The sequence below is a fragment of the Fukomys damarensis genome, unplaced genomic scaffold (assembly GCF_012274545.1).
Source record: "Fukomys damarensis isolate Sample0158 unplaced genomic scaffold, DMR_v1.0_HiC HiC_scaffold_8, whole genome shotgun sequence".
Lineage (NCBI taxonomy): Eukaryota > Metazoa > Chordata > Mammalia > Rodentia > Bathyergidae > Fukomys > Fukomys damarensis.
In genome coordinates this window covers 30,544,379-30,561,813 of record NW_022900920.1, presented here as the reverse complement: position 1 = coordinate 30,561,813, position 17,435 = coordinate 30,544,379, and the positions used below count along the sequence as shown (strand labels likewise).

Genomic DNA, 17,435 nt, shown 5'->3' with positions numbered 1-17,435 from the left:
CTTCAGCCATACATACATATATATTCACATCTCATGTATATATCCAAGGAGGGGGTCCGTCATCATGGCTTTGACTTCTAGGGCTCATAATTCAACTGGAGCTGAAGAATGGATTCATAATGATCAAACCCTACAAGCAGGCAGGACCACTGATGATGTCTTTTGATCTTCTAAAAAAGGGCTTTTCTGCATGTTCTGTGAGGTGTGTCTTAGAAGGAGTGATCATAGGGTCTTTATCTCTAGATCAGCCTTCTTTTGAGTCCGCTGGATGAGGTCGAGGTGACTTTCCGTGTGTCTTTCTGAGGAGCACCCGCTCCTCAGTCATCGGAATGGGTGGCTTTTGCTCTGGTGGGTGGTGGTTAATTGCATCTCTGGTCAGGAGGAAAGCTGTTCATTTCTCATGAGTCAGCTGTTTCAAGGGACCAGGCAATTATTCCAAACTCTTGCCCAAGCGAGTTGATGACTCCAGGGTGAGCAAAATCAATGCACTGGCATTTGCCAAACAGAATCAGATGAAAACAGAATAAATTAGTTCCTCTCAGTCAGTTATTGCTCTGAGTAGGCAAGCCAAGGAAGAAGGGGTACTGGTGTGCACACTGAATGTGAACTACCTTCTGGCTTCTCCGAAGACACAAAGCAAAAGAGGGAGAGTAGAAACGGACAGTGATCATAAAACTGTAGCTTGGGAGGGAAAGGAGTTCTGTGAGCAACTCAGTTTTTTCCTCTGAATTGTTCCCAGCACAGCGCGGGTTCTTATTTGCATACATTGTTCAAAATGTAGACTTTTAATTTATTGTCAGGTAAAATACAAATTTGTGAAGTCTGAGTGATTCTGTTTCGGGAGTTTCCGATTGGAATTACGGACTGTCACCAATACCGACAGCATTATTTGAAGCTAATGCTAGAGTTAATTTCTTCCCACTGTACTCAGCAGATATTGACAATAAGATGTGCTGTTTTCCAGCATAGCTTGGCAGACTCCTGCTGCCAAAGAATCCATAAGCATACATGTCTGACAGTCTGTCCAATGGAGGGAAGGGAAAGTCAGGAAGAGAATATTATTTCAAAGATGGGCACCCTACCGTTAGTGCTCTCCAGACATGCTCAGCCGCAGAGAAAGCTAATCTCTTGGTGTGAATAGTCGAGCTTTACTCCAGGATAGCTGTTCATAAGATAATTGAAAGACTGAAGCGTGCCACACAGCAATATTGATGTGCACCATGAGTGCGCTGAATAAATAACGAAATGCCAATCAGAAGATGCAGTCTTTTTTGCTGAGCAAATAAAGTATGATTTTCTTATGATGCTTCATTGACATATGGTGATTCTAACCAAGTGACAAATTAATTGAGTGGGTCTAAAGAAAAATGGGTGGGGCTTAATGAAGAAGGACAGGGTATGTGTTACAAGGCAGCTGCTTCTGCCGCTGCTGGCCTGTGGAGACAATATACATTGGACAGCTAATGAGTCTCTATTGCATAAGATAGATTCTCTTTATAGCAGAATGGCATGCTTTGTCTCTAAGTGGGGTCATTATACACACCATTGCACAGTGTTGGAAGAGCTTGGTTGGCCCTTGTACAGGGTTAGGAGAGAAAGAAATTGGAAGATAATCATATGTGAGACCTTTGATCCATCAAATGCTCCATAATTATCTAAATTACTAGCACTTTCTCCCAAAATACAAATTTATATGATACACACAGCTAGCACGTTAATGTAGACCAGCCTTCACTTTGATTTTTATCAGTTTGCTTTCTGCTGAAAGTGCAGACCACAGCCCCTGCCCAGTGATGCGTTCTAGCCACTCCCCTCCATTGCTGCATCTTCTGGTGCGGCCCAGGCTGAGTTCCTGAGGCTTCATTCCAGGTTCCTCCCACCCACCCTGAGCACACACACATTGCTTCTCCTGAGTCATTCTACTCTAAGCACACTTTGGGTTTGAGTATCCTGTTTTAAGTGTATTTCATTCAGTTTCTTCATTTTTCTCCATACTTGGGGGCCCTCCCTATTCAGTTGCTCAGTTTTTCTTTACAACACATCCACCTATACTCACTGTATAGCCTTTAAAAAATTGTAAGTGATGGAATAAGATGGGAAGCGTCATCTCCTCTATCAGAAACTACTTCCTGTTAGAAGAGGTGGGCACTGTTGTTCTGATGGCATAGATGAGGAGTTTACCTCTTACCCTTTACCTCCAGCCTGGGTTTGATGCTAGATCGCCATGTTGGATTGATGGCTTGCTTCTTACATTGACGTTATCACATGGTCTTCAGGAATTTTGTGGCTCAATTTGAGTCAGTTTTTTGAGGTGACAGCACATCTTGTAAGCCTGGAGAGGTGCGGCTTGGGAGAAATGACCCTTGGGTATGTGACAACTAGGTTTTTGACTTGCTGAAGGACTCTGGACATGTGGCGATTTCCACTGACCTTGGCATTCTCACCTCTGAAGCAAAGCAATAGTATTTGCTCAATCTTTCTGCTTTTTACCTGCCAGGAGCAATTGAAAAGAATTACCTATGTGAAATGTTCCATGGTTCTTGGAGTAAGACGGTCTTTTCAGTTTAAGCCATTTTCTATTCCAAACTAGATGGCTTCCTCTTCATCATTGTGGGGGCTCTTTATCGAGTCTACCCGTATTCTGGAATAAAGGAAGGTGAGAGGAAAGAAATGGACAAACCGTTTCATGGGCTTCTCCACGTACATTGTACCCTCTCCAAATTGAATCTTGAAGCCTTGTCAGAAGTGTTATTTTTCCAACAGAGCAAGTGTTAAGTGGCTATAGAAAATAAACTCACCCCTGATATCGTTTTCATCGCTTCCATTTACTGTGAAGATTATATTGTAAGGTAAGACAGGAGAGGTGTATGGCAAAAGAAAATCACCACTTTGTGATTCTATTTATTCAAGTTTTCTTTAGCATGGGCTTTTGCCTTTCCTTGTCATTTCTGGAATTATGTCTTACATGGCAAGAGTATTCTTTTTGTGTATTTCTCTGGAGGCTTATTTCATCCAACTAATCTTTAAATTGCAAAGACGCTTGGTAACAAGGTTTCTATAATTTGGTCGGGGGAAGGGAAAAGTGAAAAAAAAAGAGGCAACAATGAATTTTAGCTATTTTTTAATGGCTTTTGTGTACTCTGGCAAAAATAGATTATTTGATGACAGTGCCAGGACTGTGTAGCTCTAGGTCAGGATTGGTTTCTATTTGACTGGGTATTTTAGGTAATGAGAGAGCTTGTACCGATAGTGTTTTCTTTAGCACTTAAGGAAGCAAGTGTGTACAGAGGCTGAGTAGACACACTAGTGTTTATCAGTGTTCAAATTATCGCACAGTAGAGACATGGGAATCTAGAGCTGACTGAAGTGGTTCAGAAATGAATCTTTGCTCATATGCCATATCTGTGGGGCAAAGATCTGAGAACACATTATGAGCAATTAAACTCTAGGATACCAATGAGGATTCTCTATTACTCACTGTTTAAGTTATGGAAATCTGATCTGCTCTGGGTTCCTAGGAAATCCTTTCTTTTAGTCCTACAAATTTGCCATCCTCATTATCCTGGGGAAAACATTTCCAGGTCTCTTTTCTTCCCACCCTGCCACATTTCTTAAAAGACTCACTTTCTTTCCTTCCTTCTGATTTCTTTTTGAGATGAAGTCTTGCTCTGCAGTCCAGGTTGGCCTCAAACTTGTGATCCTCCAGCCCCAGCCTCTCAAGTATTGGGGTCACGGGAATGCGCCACTGATTTATTCTTCAACTTGTGTGACTTTTGCTTCCCAAATGTCCCCGTGGCCTGAGTGGGGTCAGCCACCGTGTCCTAAAGCCTCACCCGGAGCTCTTTTCAGTCCTTGCTTTTCCTTCCTGCCTTTGAGCTGCGGACCACTGGAACGCTCCCCGTCTTCCACACAGCTGCCCAAGGATCTGGCCGTTCTCCCTCAGTTCGTCCTTTACGTCCGTCTCCACACAGGGCCACATTTTTCAGCTCTTCTCCCAGATTCGCTCAGGACCCAGGTTCAGGTAGCCTCGCAGTCTGAGCAGCAGCAGCACTGCCCCGAAGACCCCTGAGCTTCTTTCCTCCGTCTCCATCACTGCCCCACCCTGTCCCACCCCAGGGTTCCACATCGGAGACTTGGACTCCGCTTGGTGCCTGCTCCTTCCTTCGTCGCTCATTGGATCACTCACTGAGCCCTGCAGATGCTGCCTGGTGATGCCTTCACAGTGATTCACCTTCCCTCCTAGGTGCCTGGGGCCTGGCCGGCTTGTCTTCTGCCTGCAGGGGCCTGGCAGTCGGCATCCTCCTCCTACACTGCGCTCTGGGTCGGACCGACCCTCTGAAGATAACCCAGCCTGTCCCTGGCTCCCAGTTGCCTGATGGGTGCAGCCCTGAGGAGCCTGCTCCCATCCGAGGCCTGGATCTGCTCCCCACTCTCCCCACCCGCTACTCTGCTCCTGCAGAGCCCAACACACAGTACTGCTCCGGTCCCATCGTGGGACTTTGGCCTGAAAAGCTCATCTTTTCTCTCTTTGCTTGGGGAAACCTTACTCCTCCCAGCGCAGTCCCTTCCTGCTCTCATTGGCTGCCATCCTCGGCTGGGATCTTCCAAGGCCACCTTTGTCTCAGCCGTGTCCAGGTATTAAGGAACCGTCTGGTAGTCACCCGTCTTCCTATGTGGACTCAAGTGCTGGGCACACCCGGGCCCTCGGCGAGGGTGGTAGTCAGCAAGTGAGCGCTGTAGCGCTCAGGATGGCCCCAGACCACCCCTGCCAAGGGATGAAAGGTGCCGTCTTGGTTGGATGGGGCTCTAATCTCTTCCTGGGTTCTGCTGTGCACAGGAGAAGGAGAAGCTGTACGTGGAACTGAAGCACATCCTGGCGCGGCAGCCTGGCCCCGAGGCTGCAGAGCAGCTGCAGATCTATCGGTACACCTTGCGGGAGAAGACCAAGCAGCTGAAGGTGAGGCCGCCCTGCCCTCTGCTGCCCCACGGCACACCTGGGCCGGCTTACGCCCACTAGGGCAGCTTGCTAGAGGGCAGTCTACTATAGCACACCCTCCGTTTCCAGGAGGAGGCTGCAGGCATGGGGAGAAAGAGCTGGGAGAGGAGGAAGGCGATGAGGCAGAAATCTGGGAGCCCAGGTTCGTGTGGACGCGCACAGATGATTCAGAGGACTTCCTTTTGGACATGTCCTTAAAATCAGTGTGAGCTCACACTGTATTTTGAGCAAACGCTCGCTGCTCTTGGAACCCTAAGCAAGTTCTGAGCAGTGTTGCGAGCATCCCTGGCTTCTGGCACTCACCTGCCCAGCTGCTGCCTTTCTGCCTGGGGTGAAGGAAATGCCACCTTACAGCATCTCACCAACCCTTCTACACAAAAGGGACAGATGAAGCAAACCCAATTAAGACATTAATTTTCAATTACTCTGACGTTGGGTTCACGCGAGTGTACTGAGACTAAATTTGAGCTCTGCACGGGGCATGTGCTTTTATTTTTTGTTCTCTGGGACAATTGAATGTTCCGGACTAAATTTTAAAATTTACTTTCTAATTTTGTTGGGATGGGAAAGCACATGTCTGTTGGCTCTCCCAGGAGTCTCTGGAGACGTTGTTTAACTCTTTATCTTGGGAAGGCATGTTTTTTGCTCAGGATGAAATATGACCTTGTGCAGAAAGAGGCTCCGTCCAGCTGGACTCAGGAAATTTCCCATTCTCATTGGAAACAGAGTCTTGTTCCCAGCACTTAGTAGTAACACAGGTTTTCTTCCAACGTGAGAGTCACCATCTTTAGGTTATGATAGTGTAGTCCGAATAATTTTTGCAGCAATTATAAAGAAAGTGTTCAGAGGCAGATGAATACTCAGAAAGCAAAGATGTCCCTTTCATGCAAATCTGTAAAGGAACAAGCGAGAGGCAACCCAAGTCTAGCCCTCAGAACAACAGCCTGCCTTTCCTCACCTTGGTGCTGGCAACCAAGGTGGAAGGGCCCACACCCTAGCTTGGGTGTGCTTTATGTTTCATTTGCGTGTGTAAAGTGCAGCTCTGGTTCAGACCAAGACCAGTGGCACCCACTGAATACAACCATGGGAGCTGGGTGATCAGGCTTCTTGTCACTGCCCGTCTTGCCTGCACTGGCTCTCCCGTGCACATGTCTCTGCCACCTGTTTCCCAGAGGTAAGTGTCCTGATGCTGGGATAAAGGGCAGATGGTGAATAGCTCCAACCAGAGCAACTATCAGGGCAAACACAGAAATTGAATGCCTGCTGATGGTGGTGGCAGAATGACTTCAGAATAATTTTTACCATAATCCTGAGATGAATCCCATTCCCTAGTGGTATTTTTCTTGAATGTACATTTTAAAAGATTGTATAAGCAATTTTAGAAAGCATGTCAAGGAGCTTTTCTGTCTCTGTTCACAATATTCCTCAAAACACATTATACCATTCACCTTCGCTGTTTGACTTTGCCTGATAGTTCTCTTTTTAAGCAGAAGAACGAGGTTCCATTTACCTTTGTCACTTGGTTACAAGTCTTGGTCAGGGTTCTGCTCAGAACAGGCCTTGAGTCTGGGAAACAAGCAGGTTACCTGTCGAACTGTCCATTGGTATGGACCTCTAGCCCCAGGGAGGTAGCAGGCAGTAGATTGACACATTTTGGGGGAAGGATGCTGTTTCTCTCCGTATCTTTCACTAATAGCTGCTTTATCTGCCATGTTAGGTTTTGTCTTCAGAACTGAATATGTATGAATCACAGAGTCAAGAATATAAGTATGAGATTGAGAAACTTGGCAACGAACTGATGAATGTAAAGAAGAAATACCTTGCTCAGAAACGCAAAGAACTCATTCAGAAGTAAGGATCAGTCAAATATCCTGATTTTGTTGTGCCCATTACCTGCTCATAAGAAAATATTTGGTGAATGCTCATGGAGTAGCAAACTTCCCTGGGGTAAACTAAGTCTCGGGGTGACCTGATGTCACTCCACAGGTAACTGACGGATCCATCTCAGAGCCAGATCGGTGTCTCATCCATATCAAGGCCCTTCCTTAGGACCCTAACATGAGTTCCCTAGCAGCGACTCACTGGTGGCTCCAACTTGGGACAGAAGGAGCCTGCTGCAGTCCCCCATGCTCTTCTGTAGTTTGGAAACGAGCCTCACAAATTTACAATGACACCCACACGCACTTCTGCTGTGGGGCAGGCTGTTCACCCTAATAGTAGCTGCACCACTGAAATTATGAGCAGTACCTGTACGGTAGGTAAACTGACTCTGAACCGTCATCTCCAGCTCCTACGCGGTGCAGAATCTGCCAGGAGACTTTGCCACGAGCCATCATTCTGGGAGATGATAATGCAAATACGAAGATCACATGTGGAGTTTCAGGGCCCGCGGGTTGATGATAAACTTCCCTTCACTCTGCTGTTGTTCTGTGCGTGGTCCTAGGCCAGGGCAGAACACCCAAATGAATCAGTGGGTCTGAAACTTGGTTTGACTGCATGGCATTTCCAAAATCATCCCCTTAATTTGGTAGCATCTTACGTTGTGGGTTGACAGTCATATTTGGTATTTCATTTCCATGGACGTTCCAGGGACATGGGAAGTAGAGTTCAAATGCATCAGACTGCCATCTGATGGAGGCACATGGCATATAAAGTAACCGGATGCAGATTCACTTGCCGATACAAACTGCCCTTCTCGTAAATCAGGACCCCCCACGCCGTGTTCCCATGTAGATGCCACCTTGGGAGAGGAAAATATGGCTATCACTTAGATGAGTCTTCATGTGTGGGTGCAGCAACATCTGATTTAGCATCTCTAGTGCTGTTTATTAAACATCCAGGTCCCCAGGCCCCATTTCCAGCCCTTCATGACCCTCAGGCTCTGGGTGGCCTCCAAAATCTATAACTCAGTGAGCCACTCAGGGGATCTTCCTGCACACAGAAGTCTGCAAACCATGAGATTGAAGATGCGGATTAAATGAATATTGGAGAGGGAACACTATGGATTCCTTCTCCTTTTAGGGTGTGTAGAAAATGTCGACGTGGCCGATTCCCACAAGAGGCTGTTGGTCTCCCAGCTTTGACCACACACTCTGATAAATGAAGAGTTCTCACAGCTTCCCCTACTACATGTCCATACCATATATGTACATAGCTTTTAGATAAAATTTTATTTTAGGATAGTTTCAGATTTATGTCCATATACTTTAATGCGTAAATTACGTTACTGTCATTTTGTAACTATTCGTAAGAAGCCATTGTTAACTTTTAAAGATAAAAGCATTAATAGGCTCTCCCACGCCCTTGTTCTACACTCAGTGGAACCTCTCACCCCACGTGGAAACCAGTGGCCCAGTGTACGCCGCTCTACACAGCGACTGTTGTCCTGGAGTGAATCTGCTCCCTGCCTTGGCCCTGGGGTTTGGCTCTCTCTCCTTCAACCTTCCGGAGCATTGCATCATTTGCATCTTTTGCTGGACACAGGGACCATATAAGGAGCCACTTCTGTGGGCTCAGCCAGCCCTCCTCGCTGGCCCATCCAGAACCGTGGTGCCCAGGGTATGCCACTGTGGCTATTTAAATTCAAATACATTTCTGCAAAAGCAGATTTCAGGTTCTGTTCCTCAGTGGCACTGGCTGCGCTCTGTTCCGCTCCTGCAGAGAGATGTGCTGCTCTGGAACCTTTACCTGTCCTCCTCTTGTCCTTCAATGCTCATCAGGGGCAGCCATTGTGACCTGGCCAGGTTTCATTGGTGGTTCCATCTGGCTGGGCACATAAACTGGTAGACAGAGAGCTGAGTTCACAGCAAAAGAGATGAAGGTGTTGGAGAAAAATATGCCCAGGCAAGAACTAAAGTGCTGAGATGGTTTAGATCGGAAGCAAGAAGGCTGCAGGGAGTCATTATAATGGTCTATAAATACATTAAAGCGATAATGTAAAGGAGACAGTATTCCCATTAGTCAGCTTAGACCAAGCCAGAAGCATTAAGCTTAGTTCCTTCAGAAAGGAAAATTTAGGTTATTTAAGGCAAGGGCACGCAGGGGAAGGGAGGTGAGCACCTCCAATCAGGAGCCGGATGAGTTGCCAGAGAACATGCGGGAATCCTCTTCGCTGGTCCACTCAAGGCTAAGCTTTTGTCCTGTTTAGGGAGGATGGTTATTCACAGTAATGAAATCCATTCCGCGAGGAGATAGCCAGCTTGATTAACCAATCCGCTGAGGTTATTTCCAAATGGAATAATTTAGAACACTGTGGATGTTCGCCCCACACGTGCCCTTTGTAAAATAGCAGCTCATATCGTTTTTTCACTTTTTGACTTCCCTCATTTTTTTTACACATCCTCTTCATCATTTTCTGGTTCCCATCCCCACCCCATCTACTCCTGACTCTGCCACCTGGGCCTACAGGCTGGTCTAGAATTTTCTGGGCTAGATTCTTCGTCAAAAGGCAGAATTCAACCTCTTAGTGTAAACCGTTCATAATTGTCTCATCTAATTGATTTGGACTGAGCAGTGTGTTTAACTGTTGCTTAAAGGGGATTCCACTGGTGTTTTGTCTAAGACCCTTGTTGCACTATAGATAACTTGTGGAAATCTAAATTACTTCTGGAAGAAACTTGAATAGGTATGTGTCTCTGTATGTATTTTAGGGAGATTCATATAGAAAATCCACTGTTAATTGTAGGGAAGAACTCTTTTTATCTGTTGCCAAGAACAATTTTATTTTTCTTTCTCTAACTTAACTATTTCTAGTATAACTGTGATTGTCTAGAGTTCTGAGAAATTTTGTATTTTGTAAATGTCCAAGTTTGATGAGATACATTATGTGTGGTAAATATTTATAAGTTTCAACCTGAACTTTGGAAGGTGCCAGACGATAAATGATGAGTTAGTCACTACAATTGAGCTAACAGAAAGTTCTGGTTTATGCCTGGAACTAAACAATTTTTTTAAAAACAAGAAGTTGATTACAAGTCAGAAGCCTCCAAATCATTGTGTTTGAGTCATGCTGAGGTCTTCTGTCCATATTTAGATCAACATTAGGAAAGCACATTGTTTTTCCCTGACTCTGTGTTATCAACGAACATCTAATTACATTTACACAACCACCTTGTCTAAAACTAAAAGCTTTAATCAAAATTGTTTTCAGTGGCTAATTCACTCTAGGAACTTACAGAACATAAAAGTACATGTGGAAAAAGATATTCACTTTCGCCTCCTCTCTTACAGGAACAAAGACAAACTACCCATAGATGACACCTTCTTGATCGTCAAACCTCCTGGCCCTCATTTTATTGGGGGTGGATTTCCCCTCAGCAAGACAACCAAGGTGAAGTCCTAACTACAAGCTTCTGGCTAGGTCCAATTGAACAGCTTACGAGAGGAAATTTGCATGGGAACATTTTTGATGAAACTCTTTTATAACCCTTGGATCATAAATATCTAGGAAAATCAGGTGGCCAGGTTCCAGGATGGGAAGGAATGCAGAACTAACATACTCATGTACACATGGGGGAATGCTGTTTTGCCTGGACCACATGGACATGAGCAGATTATAATCCGGTCTGTTCAATTAGGCCTACTCATTTTTTGTTACAACTACATCCAGTGATTTGAAATGCACCGGATGTGAGCTTGGGACCTTCATTTCTCTATTACAGCTATTTATGTACTTGAAGGTTTTATATTTTAAAGTATTTTTGAAATTAAATGTATCTCTTCTCATCTTACTAATAAGAATCCATTTTAGTTATTCCTCATTAACAAGTCATTGCATGAGATAAGAAAGAAGGACAAACTCTCAAGAGTAAACTGTTTGAGAATGAATTTGGTGTGGAATGTCTTTTCAGGCCCGGGGTAGGAAAATCTATTCCAAGGAGATATACCAATAAACATCTTCTTGTAAAAAATAAGACAGAACCATTGAGCGAGTTTGGCCTTTGCTTTAGCAAAGCTTGGAATCACTGTGAGAAATGTTTAATGTAAAGACTTGACTTGGGGGACCAGGACCGTCAGTGGAGGGGCTGGGCTGGCATCCTCTGTGGACCCCACTGTTGAGAGCAGAATTACTCTGCACAGTGAAGCCCTTCGGCCCCAGATCCCCCCCAGCATTCGGAGCCATTGACTGCATCACGTTTTCTCTTGACTGTAGCCACAGTTGTCTATGCGTCGGTGCCCAGTATCCTCGTGAAGAGCTGTGCGTTCAGTACCATTGTGTGAGGACCCTCTGGCCATCTCTCTCACAACAACTTGACTGCTGTAGTTTTTATTAAATTATCAAGGCATAGGTAGCTCAGCACCAAATGAGCAACATAAATGGCTCAGTAGAACGTTCCATTTGTGCGAAGGAGCCACGATTCCCAGTGTGATGCCCAGAGATGCCGGTGGGCCTAGATGTCTGTTCAAATGATCCTGGGAGGCAGGACCCAGGGGTGTCTTCCTGGGTGTCCAGCGGCCCCTTCAGCCCGCCAAGGCCAGCACCCTTTCTCAGGTAGAGCGAGGCCTGAGAGAGGTCTCCAGAAGCAGACCAAAGATGCAAGTGATCGCCTGTGAAGGGACCTCAGGAAAGCCAGTAAGAGAGCAGAAGTGGTACAGACGGGAGGAGGCCAAACCAGGGTGGGACACAAAGCCAGGAGCTAAGGGGATCGCAGCTCAGAGTCCTCCCCACCAGGGCCTGCACTGGGGCAGCCCTTGGGCTCCCCCGCCTTCAAGCACAGCCAGTGTGGTAGCCAGCCCACGGACAGAGAGATCACAGCGCTGGCTGCTGCGGGGAAGTGGTTACGGGCCAGGGCCGAGAGAGGTGGGCAGTGTCCTCCTCTGCTGCTCTCTCAGACGGACATGGACGAGGACTGTACAGGCAGAAGCAGCATGGGGCCCCACGGTGAGGTGCAGCCGTCAGCCCACTGCACACTGTGCCCAGGTGTGGAGGCTGCACGAGGCCCCCGGAGCTTCTGCCAAGAGCTCTTTCAACCTGGAGACTCATGATGGGGCCATTTCTGCTCAGAGCCAGTCATTGTTTAGACAGAAGGAGCAGCACCGGACACTTCCCACCTGTGTCGGGATCTTCTGACAGCAGCCCAGCCACTTCCGTCTGGAGTGCTGCAGGGGCTTCCCAAGAGGCTGCCTTCGGGAGAACCAAGCTGCTATTCCTGCTCTCTCTGGGGAGCGAAGTCTTGGAGACAACAGCTGGGTTCAGAGTCCAATTTATTACAGCGAACTGTTTGGAAGACTGGATGAGTTAGAGCAATGGGAGCCACACAGTGCCTCGTTCTTACTACATCAGACATGCGAATGGGCTGGAATCACAGAAGGAAGTTGCGTCATAATGCCCTGATTTTAAAGGTGATTGTGATCCCATCTGGAGGTGGATGACTCTCAAATGTCCTGGGGAAGCTAGATCTTGGTAATTTATGACTGAGTATCGTGTACTCTGTGTGTCTTATAAAAGCATCAGTCTATTTCTTATAATTCTACTCTGGGGACAAGGTGACCCTTCACCTGTGGAAGTCAGTGTTGTGGGTCTTCATGTAATCAGACCAAAGGCCCTGTGGCCCCTGCTGACCCCCCTCCCTTCTCCTCATGGCTGGGGCAGGGCATTTGGGCCCCATTGCTGACCTGGTCCCTGACAGGAGCAGGGCATGAAGGCTAGGAAAGGAGCAGCCCTGCTACCCCCTCTTGGTAGCACACCCCAGCAGCCCAGCATGGTAAAGCACCCCTTGTCCCCTCATTTCCATCCAGCTGCTGCACAGAAAGAAGCTGGTAAAGATCTGCAGATCGTTAGAGATGACTGTGAGCTCCTGCGGGCTGAGGTGCTTCTCAAATCACAAACGTGGGCTTTACAGCGCCTTTAGGAGATTACACAGGAGCATAATTTTACACTGGGGGCTTCCAAGTGCAGTCCTGTTGCTAAGCCACTCGTTGACTCCCATCTGGGCTGAGGGGGAGCTGGTGCGGGGTCTCTATTGAAAGAGAGAATCCGATAAAGGAGACTCCCTGGTCATGGTTTGCTGGTCGTCTGTGCTCAGAGCCCGGTTTTTATCACGCTTCCCTCTGAAGAATCGCTGGGAGCAAAGGTCTGCGACTGTGAGGAGCCACGGAGACGAGGGCAGCTGGGGAGGAGGAGACAGCAGCGTTTCTGGCCATGCCGGTCCTTGTGCTGTAAAATGTCATCCCGGGCTGATAATTGTCCTCGGATTTCCCAGCTTGCTCAGGCAGAATCTGAAGCTTGACCTAGGAAAACTTGATGCCCACGGGAAAATACTCCAAAAACGCAGTGTGAGTGGGATGGCGTTTCAGGGGCAGAGCAATTTGCAAAAAGTGACTATTCCTTCAACATGATCCGTCTTGTAGAGATCTACTTGGGATAGAAGCAAAGGGAGGGCATTTTAAATATTAAAACTGTAAAATAACTTAAAATATAGCTCATCATTTTCATTGTAGTAGATGGAAAATATTTTTATAGCATTATCCATTTTTAACTTCTAATCCAATGCTGCTTTAGTATACCATTTCTCAAATCTATTATTTAAAAGTTCCATTAGGGTTTTGAGATCCATTCGAATTTTATAACAGTAGGGAATGTAGCATCAACAGCATACCATTCTTTTTCATAATTAAAATAGATTTTTTCTTATTTTAAAGTAACTGATTGGTACAGAAAATGAGAAAATACAGATAAGCAAAAAGAAGAAAGAGGACATCAGTACCCTACTACCCGCCGAGCATGTCGGGTCTTGGGGGCTGACACCCACCCATTGCTACGGCCTGCCCCTGCCTGTTCCAGCCTCACACTGTTTGTTCTGGTTGACCCGTCCCTGGGCTTCCTAGTCGTTACCTACTTTGTGGCCCTTGAAATACTACTGTTTTGTACTTCTGGGTGTATTTTTCTGGAGCTTTAAAATGAGTGTACATGTACTTATATAGAGATGTACAGCTTGTACATCTTTTGCCCCCTGGCCATACACATTTACCTCTTGGCAAGTCAATATCCCAGGCCCTATCCTGCTGAAGCAGCCGTGGATCTGTTGTTCATCATTCTACGTTCGTCCTGATTTCCTGGAATTTCATAAAAATGAAATCATATACTACCTTCTTTTGTGCCTGACTTCTTTTCAGTGCTTTCTGAGATTCACCCATATTGCCACGTGTATTAATAATTCATTCACTTTTATTGCAGAACAATATTCTATTACTGTATATGGAAATAACACAATTTATTGTGCCGGTTGATGGGCATTCAAGCCATTTCAAGACTCGCACTGTTATGACCTTTCATGTACAAGTCTTTATATGGACCTGTGTTATTGTTTTTCTTGGTAAACACCAAGGAAAGGAATTGCTAAATCAAAAGGAATGTGTATATTTATCTACATAAGAAAATACCAAGCTATTTCCCTAATTGTATTATTTTGTATTTCTACTAACAATATATGAACTCCAGTTCTTCATCCTGGTTGAAATTTGGTTACTTCAGCATGTTTTAAGTCATTCTGTTTGATAGTGATATCTCGGTGAGGTTTGCATTTGCATATCCTGATGACTGATATAAGTACGCATCTTTTGGTGTGATTTTGGCCATTCATGAGTCTTATTTTGTGAAGCGTCTTCAAATCTTTGTCTTTTTGGGTTGTAAAAATTCTTTGTATAATCTAGATTCAAAATCTTTGCCAGATATATGTACAGCAAATATTTTTCTTAGTCTTTGTCTTACCTTTTCATTTTCTCAGCAGTATATTTTGAAAAGCAGAGATTTTAATTTTTAATAAGGTCTAATTTAGCCTTATTTTTCTGATGGGGTTTGTAGCTTTCTGGTCCTAAGTAATTGCTGCCTACCCAAGATAGTAGTGGTTATTTTTTTGTCTGTAGTTTTCTCTAGAAGTTTATTACAGTTCTTTCATTAGAGTTGGTTTTTATGTTTATGTTAATGATACATTTAGAGTTCATTTTATGTATGGTGTGAGGTTAGAGTAGAAGCTCATTTCTGAAAACTTGTTAAGTTGTAAAAGTACAATACATTTCTGTTGACTCTTGTCACCCTGTTATGCGACAGATTTTAAAATTGAAACTTTGTACCCCTTGATCAATACCTTTCTATTTTCCTTTTCCACCCTTCCCAGCCTCTGGTAAAACCACCATTCTACTCTCTACTACGATCCTACATATCTGTGCAATCCTATGACAATCCTTTCTGTGCCTGGCTTATCTCACTCAACGTACTATTCTCCACTCAACCTTGCTGTTGCTAATGACCCGACTTTCTTCCTTTCAAAGCCTGGAGTGTACACAGTCCATGTATGTATAGACCACATTTCCTTTATTGATTCAACCACGGATAGATACTCAGGATGATTTCGTAGGCCACTGTGGCGAGTGCTGCAAAGACCATGCAGCTATCTCTTTAATTTGAATCCACACCCTTCCAGTTATAACTGTTTGATCTCCAGCAAGCTAAGTAATCTTCCCACCTCTGGATTCTCATTTGTATCATGGGCATAGTAGTCCCCATCTCACAGAATTGTTCTGAGGGTCACAGGATTCTGAATGTAATATCTGCACAGTGCCTGGCACCTAGTAAGGGCTTAATAACTGTTGGCTTTATTACAATCTAAAATCTCCTTACTTCTGAATAGCAGCCTGGGAAGTTTTAAAAGATTCTTGTGAGCAGTCAGTTGATGAATAATAAACAGCATGGAAACTGCTTGGCTCATCTGAATGGATATGGTCAAGAATCTTCACTGGATTATGAGGCCTTATATTGGGCTCTTTAAATAGACATTAAAAGATTGAATGGCCATTAAAGAACATTGTGTCAATTCTGTCTCTTTCACACAAGTGATTAGTCTTTTTTACACTTCGTCTGAGACAGAATGCCAGGAACTCTCCTTTGGTTCCAAAATGACATAGTTCTCTTCTCTGACTTGGACACAGGCAGCTCTTTCTTCTCCTTCACTGCGCCAGTAATATCTGCCATCCCAAGGGCTTTAAAAACCCCAGAATCTTTGGGAGAGCAATTCTTTGTTCTCAAACCCAGTGGTATAGGGATCACGTGGGGAGCGCTGGACAATGCCAGCGCCTGATTCCCTCTGGAGAGGTTCTGACTTCCCTGTCCAACCTAATGAGACTCACCCCATCCACCATCCCGAGGTCTCCCCTGTCTTTGTGTCTCTGTCTCTGTCTCTCACAATGCCCTCTGAACTCTTACCTGGGAACAACTTCCGTATGTCTTCCCCTTTCCTCTGAGAGGATGTTACCCTCCTCTCCTTGTCCTCATGCAGGCATTGCTGACCCCTGCTTTCCTGTAGCCTTTTTGGAAGGAGACCATTTTCTTTTTAAATATCACATGTACTGTACCTTCAGAATGAGGATGTGAGGCAGGTGTCATCCTTGTTCTGGATGACTGTTTTCATCCTTCTGCTTTTATTTTGGCAAACACCAGAGTGTTTGAAGCTGGACTATGCCACTGTATCACTCACCAACCCTTTGGGTTGCATTCATCTGCCTGCCCTCCTCCTGAGTACCCCCTTCATGCCCCAAACACCTGTTCTTGTTGGCTTAGGATGTGATTTTTCACCTATCTGACTCTCATTGCTTCTGGAGACTTTGGCTACTTTGTAGGTGACTATACTTCCTTCAGTTCCCCGGTTCCAACAACACCAGTCTTGACATCTTGATTTGGAACATTCTGTTCTCTGATGGTGGCTTCCTATTCTTCCATATAATATGTTCCAGAATAATCAGTGCAGCAGTTTTCTAACATCGCTGAGCCCTTCAAAACACCGATTGTACTACTTTGTCACAATTCATGACTCTTTCCTCTTCCTCCTTAGGTGGCCTAGATTTTGTGGCCCACAATTGCTGCTGTTTCCATGTGAACCCTTTTAACTCTCTCGATCCTTGTGTAATAGATTAGCAAGGCTCCTGGTGTGAGTACACTTCCTCTGCCTTCTTCCTGCCACCCTCCTGGCCTCTTCCCTTCTGACTTTTAGTTCCTAGCCTGCTTTTACTTGACTGAGAATGCAAAAGCATTCATCTTCCCACCCACAAGTCCACAGATCCACTTGCAGTGGTGCATGCCCTCCCCTCTTCCCTCCCACTGAGAAGTAAGACACTCTTTCAAAGGCCAGGCCCTCTTGTTGTGTCCCGGATTCTATGTCATCACTTACTTGAGGACTTGCTGCTTTAGCAAGACTTATTACCTCATTCCTGCATCACCACCTTGTCCCCTACAGGCAGACTTTCATTAATTTGTAGCTATTTATTAGCACGACTCATAAAAATATCCTCCTGGGCTTCCCATCCTCGCAGCTCATACTCCAATCTCTTTCTCTTCTGGAAAATCCTATACAAGGCGGCTCCACTCACTCTTCAGCTCTCTCAAATTTCCAGCCAGACCTCTGAAAAATCCAGGTCCATCGATCTTGGTTTAGTCCTTTTCTCATCA

The 17,435-nt window shown here is 45.3% G+C and overlaps 1 protein-coding gene across 1 annotated transcript in view; it reads left to right on the top strand.

Moving 5' to 3' along the window:
• Nucleotides 1–17,435, top strand: part of Cfap58 (cilia and flagella associated protein 58) — a 119,742-nt gene that overhangs the window by 80,568 nt on the left and 21,739 nt on the right. The window contains exons 16-18 of the mRNA XM_010626490.2: nucleotides 4,838–4,957; nucleotides 6,714–6,847; nucleotides 10,226–10,325. Coding sequence (XP_010624792.1) covers nucleotides 4,838–4,957; nucleotides 6,714–6,847; nucleotides 10,226–10,325 — 354 coding nt within the window. The remainder of the gene's footprint in view (nucleotides 1–4,837; nucleotides 4,958–6,713; nucleotides 6,848–10,225; nucleotides 10,326–17,435) is intronic.